This window comes from Dendropsophus ebraccatus, chromosome 3, assembly GCF_027789765.1.
Source record: "Dendropsophus ebraccatus isolate aDenEbr1 chromosome 3, aDenEbr1.pat, whole genome shotgun sequence".
Taxonomy (NCBI): domain Eukaryota; kingdom Metazoa; phylum Chordata; class Amphibia; order Anura; family Hylidae; genus Dendropsophus; species Dendropsophus ebraccatus.
The window spans coordinates 123,913,251-123,923,131 of NC_091456.1; the positions used below are offsets into that span (position 1 = coordinate 123,913,251).

At 45.3% G+C, this 9,881-nt stretch overlaps 1 protein-coding gene across 1 annotated transcript; it reads right to left on the minus strand.

Annotated features, from left to right (window-relative positions):
- Positions 1 to 1,319: 1,319 nt before the first annotated feature.
- On the minus strand, positions 1,320 to 9,377 carry LOC138787320 (uncharacterized). The gene is made up of 2 exons (XM_069964557.1): positions 9,206 to 9,377; positions 1,320 to 3,566 (listed from the first exon to the last, which is right to left on the minus strand). The coding sequence occupies exon 2, from the start codon at positions 3,556 to 3,558 to the stop codon at positions 1,414 to 1,416; it is 2,145 nt and encodes a 714-aa protein (XP_069820658.1). The 5' UTR covers positions 3,559 to 3,566; positions 9,206 to 9,377; the 3' UTR covers positions 1,320 to 1,413.
- Positions 9,378 to 9,881: the final 504 nt, after the last annotated feature.

Here is a 9,881-nt window from a genome sequence, read left to right on the forward strand (position 1 = left end):
TATATTTAATTGCAAAATGATGGATTAGTTTAAATTTAATTAGTGAACAACGAAAGGCACTTTATTACAACGAAAATGTGTTTTATTATTTTAATAGATTAACCATGAGAGACATCGGCATTACTGCAGAGGATCGCAAACCCCGGTAATAGCAATTCATGTAAACTGTGTTCCCTGCTTTCCCAGATGCATCCAGAGGTGTTTGCATCACTTTCTTAAGATTTTATTTGTTATTTTTAGTTGAACCAGATTTCCAAGTAAATGACCGTATGTTTTGAGCCGCATGTCTATTTTTTCCCACGGCCGGAGTTTCATCCGCACATTTACAGCCGCATAAAAAATACAGCCGCACAGTTACATAGTGTGAACCTAGCCTTAAAGCGTAACTGTCATTTTTTTTTTACTTGCATAGATTAAGCGTTTTCAAATTAATTACCAATATACTTTATCAGCGTTTTTGTTTTATAGTCCAGCTAATCTTTACTTTTGTTCTACCCCCTTAAAACCTGCAGAGCTTACAGTGCTCTGATTGGTCTGTCCTCTATGCTTGTCTCAGCTGGTTTGTAGTGGATTATGGGTAGTGAGGTAAGGCTGTGTGAGACAGAAAGAAAGGGCAGACAAAGGAGGATCCCGCCCACCAGCCGAAATACAGGACAGTTGGTGAGGTGCTGGCTGCAGCATGTATAGGGGGATGAAAAAGGTACTAAACCTAATGATTTCAGCTAAATTACAGAATGCATGATTATACTTAGGCATAATCTACTGTTTGGCTGGGCTGGCGTACTTTGGGCCTGGAAATGACAATTACTCTTTAATTTCTACACCGTCTAACACCGGGCAGCTATATTTATGTTTGCAATCAGGACATATCGGGGGAGATTTATCAAAGGGTGTAAAATTTAGACGGGTGCAAACCGCCCACAGCAACCAATCACAGCTCCACTTTTTTTTTTTTTTTTTTTTTTTTTTAACCAGAGCTGAAAATTGGTTGCTGTGGGAAGTTTGCACAAGTCTAAATTTTACACCCCTGGATAAATCTCCCCCAATATGTCCAGTTAATGATTACCTAAATTAGTAGTTACCCCACTATTGGGCTGTAGTCACACGTCATTTTTACAGCAATTTACCCATTATTTTGTCCCAAAATGCAGTACCATTTTTGAAACTTTTTTATACTGCAAAAATGTATCAAAACAGCCATGTGTGAACACAGCTTTGCTAAGACAAAAAAATAGATATACATTTATTAAAAATCATGAGAGGACCTATCAGTGATTGACCATAGAAAAGGAGGTGAATTGTAAAGTCTTGCATGAACCTTTGTTGTAAAGAATTTTACTTTTATTTCAAAAGTAACAAAAAGAATATGCCCATATATTCAAGTGTACAAACAAGAAGTTAAAGGTATTAGTGCTAGTAACTCCTTTTGTTCTGCCTCTGTTCTGTAACTTCTTTTAATACAGATGTCCACAAGGAACAATCACTAGAAAGGCGACAATCAAAGAACTTTAAGACATCAGTCATCATGGGTAAGATGTGTGAATCGGATGACTCAAAGAGGGTTTTTGAGATCATTTTTTTCTTTGTGGAAACAGGTCTCAGTGTTCCAATCGCAGCTTTTTCATGCCATATGGAATTGGCCTTTGCACGGTTTCTGTGAACATTAGCATTGTGTGCCAATGCTGCAAGCTTGATGTGAGTGTCTAATGCATGCCTTTTTAAATAAACCCTTTTGGGTCTGTATTTTGATACAAAATGGTGATATACATCTATTTCTCCAGTATGCAAAAACTGGGAGAGATGCTCAAGGTCTTTTAGGACTTTAGGATTCATTACGACATCATATAATGCGTGATATGGCTCAGAGTTCTCTTTAATCCAGGGTGCATGATGGCACTGAAGTTTTGTTAATCGTCTATGTGCACATTCCTGGTACATTTCACCACAATCCCATTTATGTCGATCAGTCACATGCATAAGCACAGATTGCCACAGCTCGCGGAGCACCACTGCATTTCCATTACTGGTACTTGAGCACCACCACAAGTGTTTCTTTATGCTAGGAATCCATTCTGATATTACAGAACAATTTTCTTTCTTGCTTGCAGCTAAAAGACGTTTCTCCAGACTTTTTGTGTAATGCCAAGTATCATACTCATGCTGGATCCTGTAGTACTGCTCACAAGTCTTTTTTAGTTTTGGATGATAGTCTGTAGCAACCGATGCAACCTCAAACTGGTCCTTTAATATCCTGTTTAGGCACCTTACAAATGCTTTTCTTTTTAAGGCTACACAGGCATTAGTGTTGGTTCCATTAACAACTTCAAAGTCAACAATTCTTTTGGTTGCAGCATCAAGAAAAGTGTATATTCCATATCTGGAACCATCTTCATAAGTATCGCATTGGCCACTACCTGCAAGACATAACCGAGTGCCTAAAGAAGCCTCATTTAGTCTCAGCCGTTCCTGCTTCCAGTGGGTGTCCACTGTGGGAAAGAGATATTTGTGTTGGTAAAGATCATACAAAGGGTAGGATATAAACTGCAGTCCCAATAATTGACACAACTCTTGTACTTTGTTAAAATGTGATCCACTGAACAAAACAGCAGCTGAACTCAAGACATTGCCAAGAGCAACTTCACCTCTGGTAGGCTGACTGTGCCACAGATGAAAAGAGTGCCCTTTAAGACACTGACCAGTCACAGACAAGTAAGAGCCTAAAACATTTTTTTGTGTACGGATAACAGGGGCATTACAGTTTTTCATTTTACATCCAACCTTTTCAAACAGAACATCAAGACATGACTCAAACACAATAAATTTACGCTCTTTTACACAGTTCTCATCGGCAGTTTTTTGGCGTATACAATGGTCTCTGTTTGAACGCACAGATGAACGAGGTGAATGCTCCTGGGTGGGTGTTAGGGAGTGAGAGGAGTTCATTACCATTGATTCTTTTGGCCGAGTTGACTGCTGTACCTTTAATCCATAAGTCACAGGGTTATTTTCAGAATTTACATAGGAGCTAGCATTCTCAACTCGATTAGAAGTTTTGGCAGTAGTTCGAACAGTGTGGTACACATGGTCATGCTCTATCTTCCAAGATTGCCCACCAACATTGAACTCAAATTCTGGCCACTGTACACCTTTATCCTGTGTATTTATATAGGGATCAGTCTGCGTAATGGCATCCACCATGAAAGGAATATGTTGTGGAGGGCTAGCATCCTGACCACCAGTCAAGGTAAGTGGTGCAGTGAAAAGTGTGGGTGTTGCATCCTGTCTGAGAGCTCTTCTCTTACTGTGTCCAGGAGCATAGGCTTGTGACACAAAATGGTCAGAACAGATTCGAAAAGAACTGTTATTCTTTTTATAATAAATGTTATCAGCCAAAGCATCAATGTTCCCAAAATACTGATGGTTATTTTTTTCAATACTTCTGAGCCACTGCTTTATTCTGGAGAGACTAGATGGAAATGCGTGCATTATGACTCCTTCGTCATTGCAATTTCTCTTTGTGGTCTTATGAATACAGCCACTGACAATACAAGATGGCATGACTAAATCTAAAAGGTAAAAAAAAAAAAAAAAAAAAAAGGTTATGAATGATCAGAAGATATAACACATGGAGATTTTTGTTATCTTGCCATTTTCCAAACTAAGAGTAAGAAAGTACAAATCTTACATATTGATTTTTCCTAAGGAATCACAAACTCTTCAATCACATATACAGTGCTATACCTGGTGCTATTTATCAGTGTAATGTGCACCACATACACGGTTACAAGCAACTCAACAGTTCCATGTTGTACCTGACAATGTTAACAAAATAAAACAAAAAAATTCATATAGTACACTAAACATGCATCCCACTTTGGTAACCTGGTACTCCACTTAAGAAAATTGAACCCTTTTGAATCCCCACCTATAATCTAAGCTTGTTTGTAATAGGTTTCTATTACATGCATTGGGCCGTTTCTATGCAGCACATTCTGACTCACACCCTAAAGCTGCTGAAAATCCTCACTTCCTGGTCCACCTTCTGGTCTCCACCCCTCTTTCCTCCCCCTTCCTGTTGAGACCAAGGTCACATGACCTCTCTCTTCTGTTGCTAGGCAAACTGTAACACTGCCCTCATCTGACATCACACCAATCAGTGAGCGCCTGGCCAAGGAGAGGGGAAACTAAACAGTGACAGCCTCCTGAGCAGCATAGGGGAAAGGAGACAGTTGTTACATCTCTCTAATCTATGTAGTTAGATAGATATTTAGATATAGTGTAAAGCAAGCTGCGCCAGTGAGCCGGTTGCATCTACAGTCCGTTTGGGCCTTTAGTACAATACAGTAATACCTCTGTTCTCGATCTTAATCTGTTATGGAAAGCTGTTTTGGAACTGAGCAGAGTTTTTCAATAAGGAATTATGTAAATCTTTAAACTGGCTTTTACTCTCAATGAGTCAGGTGCAGAGGGCCTGGCTCTCAGAAAGTAAAAAGTTAAAGTGATATTGTCACCCCCCCTTACTCTGTGTGTGGTTCTCCACACCATTCACAAGCAATATATACCTGTATTAGCTGTCTTCTTTCTGCTGTAAAATCACAACTTTTATTGGTGGACAGTGGCACCTAGGTGGGGCTTCACGGCAGTTGGGCCCCTTCTCCTATATAGATAGGGTCATCCAGGTAAGGTGAGGCGAGTCCGACGCTACTAAGATGAGTTCAACGCCCATAGAGAATGACGGCTCCATTCATTCTCTATAAGCGGACTCATTCCAGCAGCGCGCCGGGCTTCCCACGGCGATATCGCCGTGCCCGGACCGGCTCCAGGAACAGGACTTTGGGAACAAGGCGAGTATAAGGGGCTCTAGCGGGGGGTCGGCCAGGCTCTGACCCGGCACGGGGGTGGGGGGACAGGTTCCCTTTAAGTGGTGATCCAGTAGCATCACTCACCTTCTCTGTGCATACAGTTAGGCCGAATGCACACGCTCTGTAGATCATGGATGCTACGGAGTGTGAAGCTGTGGGCCGGCCTCGGGAACCCTCGGCATCATGTAACATTATGACGCTGGGAGCTCCAAAGCTATTCAAATCTTCCTACTACTGTAAAGACACAGCCGCCTTTCTAAAGAGGAGTAAAACAACTATCATTTCGGTGGTCTGCTGCTCCTAGTGGCTGGTGATTCTGTGCACAGTATTACAACTGATGCGTGTAATCCCAACTAAACACAGAAGCGTCTTAGCGCGCCTCCTGCACTCACCATGGCAACCGGGGACGCTTCCTCGCTCGGTCAGGATTACAGGCCTCATCAGACCCCTCCTGAGCAAATGTATAGGATAAGCTGCACCGTTTTGGAATACATGCGCCTTATTAAATTTTACCACATTTTTATTTTTTATTTTTTATTTTTTTTGGGGGGGGGGGGCAGCAGGGCAGCAATTTTGCCACGTTCACTGTGCAGCACAAGTAACATACTGCATATACAAGAATAATTTTCATCAGTGACATGATTTTCACAATAAACACGATTTGGTCCAATAAATACTTTATCCAGGGCATAAACAACACAGCTCATTTTTTTTAACCAAATATTGCCATGTTTCAAAGAAACTGTAATCATATAAAACTTGCATTTTCTAAGAACCAGTGTATTATGTTATTCTGCATGAGTGTGCACGTCGCTATCACATGTCAGAAGTTTGTAAAAATAATAGGTGTGCCTTAAAGGACAAGTGCAATGAAAAACTTTTTCCCAGTATTTGAAGCACATTACAAAGTAATATAACTCTGCAATATGCTTCAATCACCTATCTGCCTCCCTTCCCTGTCTTTTCCCCCCTCCACTAGGAAGTGTCCTAACTCACACAGACCTAATGACTCGTCACCAAGCTCTTCTCTCAGCTCCTTCTCCTGTTACACTAGCCTCCCCCCTCCCCTGCCTTGTCAGGTGACTCAGCTTGCTTAGCTCCCATTGGCTGAACAACTGCAAGCCGTCACATGTCACTTGCTTATCTTCCCTCCGACTGGCACATAGGCAGGCAGCCCCCCCCACCTCAATCTCTCTCCTGCTGCCCTGAGTGAATGAGTCATGTCACTAGAGAAGATAAGCTGAGCAAGCAGAGTCACCTGACAAGGAGGGGGGGGGGCTGCTGTAACAGGACCTAGACCAGCCCTCCTGCTGATGACTCATCCTCACAAGGAGCTGCCTGGTGAGGACAGTCATTAGGTCTGTGTGAGTTAGGACACTTCCTGGTGGGGGGTGGAGGGGGGAAAAGACAGGGAAGGGAGGCAGATAGGTAATTGAAGCACATTACACAGTTATATAACTTTGTAATGTGCTTCAATTACTGGGAAAAAGTTTTTCATGGCACTTGTCCTTTAATTGTTTCAGTAACAGAAATGACACCTGTTAGTGACTGATCAGCATCCTCACAATCTGACAGCAGGGGTAACGACTGGTTTCTATGGCAGCCAGCTTCCTGCTGCCCAATCAGCAAACTGCTGCTAGAATATGTCTCAGGCAGAATCTAAGGGTATGAGCACACGACATAATCTGGGTGGATAACCCGCCGCTCACGACACAGACTCCATTGTATGCACAGGCGGATTCCGCCCGTCCAGATATGTTCATTCTTTGGGAGGATGGCTGAATCCGCCTGTGCATAGAATGGAGTCTATGGGCCCAGATTCCGTAGGGTGCACAAAGCCTTAGGCTACGTTCACACGTAGCAAAACTAGCGGAATTCCGTTAAATGCAGTTAGCCTCCCTCTCATAATGGGAGTCTATGGGAGGCGCGCGCTGCTGCTCTCCTCACGCTGAAGAACGAACATGTTCATTCTTCAGCGCTGAGAGATGCTGTGAGAACAGCAGCGCGCACCTCCCAGGGAGGCTAACAGCATTCCGCGGTGCGGAATTCCGCTAGTTTTGCTACGTGTCAACAGGGCCTTAGGCTCTAGACGAGGCACAGCTCACTGCCTGTTCACGAATCTGCAAAAAATGCTGATGTGTGAATGGGCACCCTAAAATGAATGGATTTTAAAGTGCATGTACTATCAGGCCTGGGCTGTAGCACTGGAGGCAGGCTGACCATTGGGAGGAACCCCCCCGCCCCTCTATGACACGGCTCCATTGATTCTAAAGGAACCGCATCGTAGAGGGTCGGATATTTCCTCTGGGGGTGGGTCAGCCCGCCTTCAGTGCTTCAGCGTAGGCCTGATGGTACATCCACTTTAAAACGTCCGTAATTGCTGATTACGTTTTGTGGAAGTGTGAATGAGGCCTAACAGCAGAGCAGCAATCTCTCTATGACCAATATCATAGCTTTAATCAATGATAAACAAATAGGTATTGCTACATGCAGAACTGTCCTATCAGGGCTGTGGAGTCAGAGTCGTGGAGTCGGAGCTAGCTTTGGCTGAAGTCGGAAAAAAATGTACCGACTCAGACTTTAAAAAAATCTTTGAAAAATGTAGAATTGAATTTTGATATGAATTTTACAAGTTTTGCTCTTGAATATATGTTATGAGCAACATTCTAATAGGACACTGGCCCTATTACATAAGGGTGGTCGGGGGAATATACCAGTTATCGGACACTGGCACTATTACTAGGTGGGTCAGGGAAAAGTTGTCGGTCACTATTTGGCAGTTTGTTTCTGAGCTGGAAGAGTCCATTGTGTGGGGGGAGATCTGTGCTGTTCTCTTCCTGGATGCTGGATGACTGTATATGAGCAGCAGTGTAATATGAAGATATCCTGTGTAATATAGAGGAGGAGGAGGATACATAAGTAGTGTAGCAGTAACCTCTGTCCTCAATGTGGTGTTTTCTCTCTGGGAGAAGATTGTGTGTTTTTCTTCAGTGTTCAATAGCTGCGGCAGGCTGTGCGTCCGCGCGCTATAGCTGCGGCAGGCTGTGCGTCCGCGCGCTATAGCTGCGGCAGGCTGTGCGTCCGCGCGCTATAGCTGCGGCAGGCTGTGCGTCCGCGCGCTATAGCTGCGGCAGGCTGTGCGTCCGCGCGCTATAGCTGCGGCAGGCTGTGCGTCCGCGCGCTATAGCTGCGGCAGGCTGTGCGTCCGCGCGCTATAGCTGCGGCAGGCTGTGCGTCCGCGCGCTATAGCTGCGGCAGGCTGTGCGTCCGCGCGCTATAGCTGCGGCAGGCTGTGCGTCCGCGCGCTATAGCTGCGGCAGGCTGTGCGTCCGCGCGCTATAGCTGCGGCAGGCTGTGCGTCCGCGCGCTATAGCTGCGGCAGGCTGTGCGTCCGCGCGCTATAGCTGCGGCAGGCTGTGCGTCCGCGCGCTATAGCTGCGGCAGGCTGTGCGTCCGCGCGCTATAGCTGCGGCAGGCTGTGCGTCCGCGCGCTATAGCTGCGGCAGGCTGTGCGTCCGCGCGCTATAGCTGCGGCAGGCTGTGCGTCCGCGCGCTATAGCTGCGGCAGGCTGTGTGTCTGCGCGCTATTGCGTGACCCCACAGTGATCTTCTATATCACTGTGTGACCTCTATATCAATATGTCTGACCTCTATATCACAGGGATCTGGCATTGTTAGTAGTGTTTCTATGTGTTTGGTGAATATTTAGTTAGAAACATAGAAGATTGTCAGCAGGAAAAGACCCCCTGCTCCATCTAGTCTAGTTGTGAGTAGTTCAGGACATGGAGGCTGGAGACTGGCTGCATCTACTGCCCACACTAGAAGCTGCTTTATATGTTTCCTTATTCCCTCAGAAGTCGCCCCAGGATCATGTAGGACATTAGGGAGAAGCTGCTGAGCCAGTGTGATAAATAGCTCCCCTGGTATATGACCGGCCATTTATCAAGGAGCAGGAGTCGGTCCTGATAAAATACAGGAGTTGGAGTCGGAGCTGCGGCTTACCGATCCCACAGCCCTGCCTATTATGAGATGCTTATTTTTTGGTCACATCACTGAAAAAAAAAAATTATAAAATGAAGTGAAGAAGTTTTGTGATTGTGAAGTGTTCTGAGAGTAACTCTGTAGCCTATTGTTGTCTCTTTCGCAGTCTGGAGGCTACAACCACCATTCCCCAGTTTTCTGGGAGTGAAAAAATGGCCTAATACCATATGTTACACCAGTTACATGTTGTTAACTATGAACTGTGAGCTCCGGAGCAGCACTCCTCCAGGGAGACGTACACGCAGTACGGTGTGCCTGCCCTCCTCTACCTCACTTACTCCACGTCACACACATGTACTTACCGTGCGGTAGCGTCTTCACACCGTCGATTAAAATCGCTGGCTGAGCGGGCCCCGTATCCGCCACCTTCCGGCGCTCACTACAGGCAGCCAAGAAGTACAAGAGAGATGGTGGGGCAGGAGGAGGCGCTCTGGGTAGATTGTAGCTGTTATTTCCAAGCGGTCGAAAGGACCTTTGATGACATCATGCTCATGTGACCAGCTCCTTGAGTGGGCGGAGCTATGCTCAGTCTGCATGCTTCCCTGCCTTTTCTTTGGTAAATGCTATTTCCAAGAGCACTAAAAGACCTCTGATGACGTCACCCAAGTGACCAGCTTCTTATTCTCAGTCAGTAGATGCTGTTTCCAATGGGCAAATGCTATTTTCAAGTGAGCTACAGGACCTTTGGTGACATCATGCCCATGTGACCAGCTTCTTGTGGGGGCGGAGCCACGGTCTGCATGTTCCCGGGCTTTTCCTTAGCACAGAGAAGTCAGTTAGTGTGGACTTTATTGATAGAGTTTGCTGTGTGTTGGGCAATGTGTGCAGTGCAATATGATCCATATGAGGTAGCTGCACCCTGGCTGTACTGCAGGGACCGTGTCTGTACTGTTATGCGATGGTCTGCATGGATAGGGTCTGAGCATACATTATCCCCCTTCTTAGCTGCCACTGTAGGTCCGTGGGGTAAAATCACTG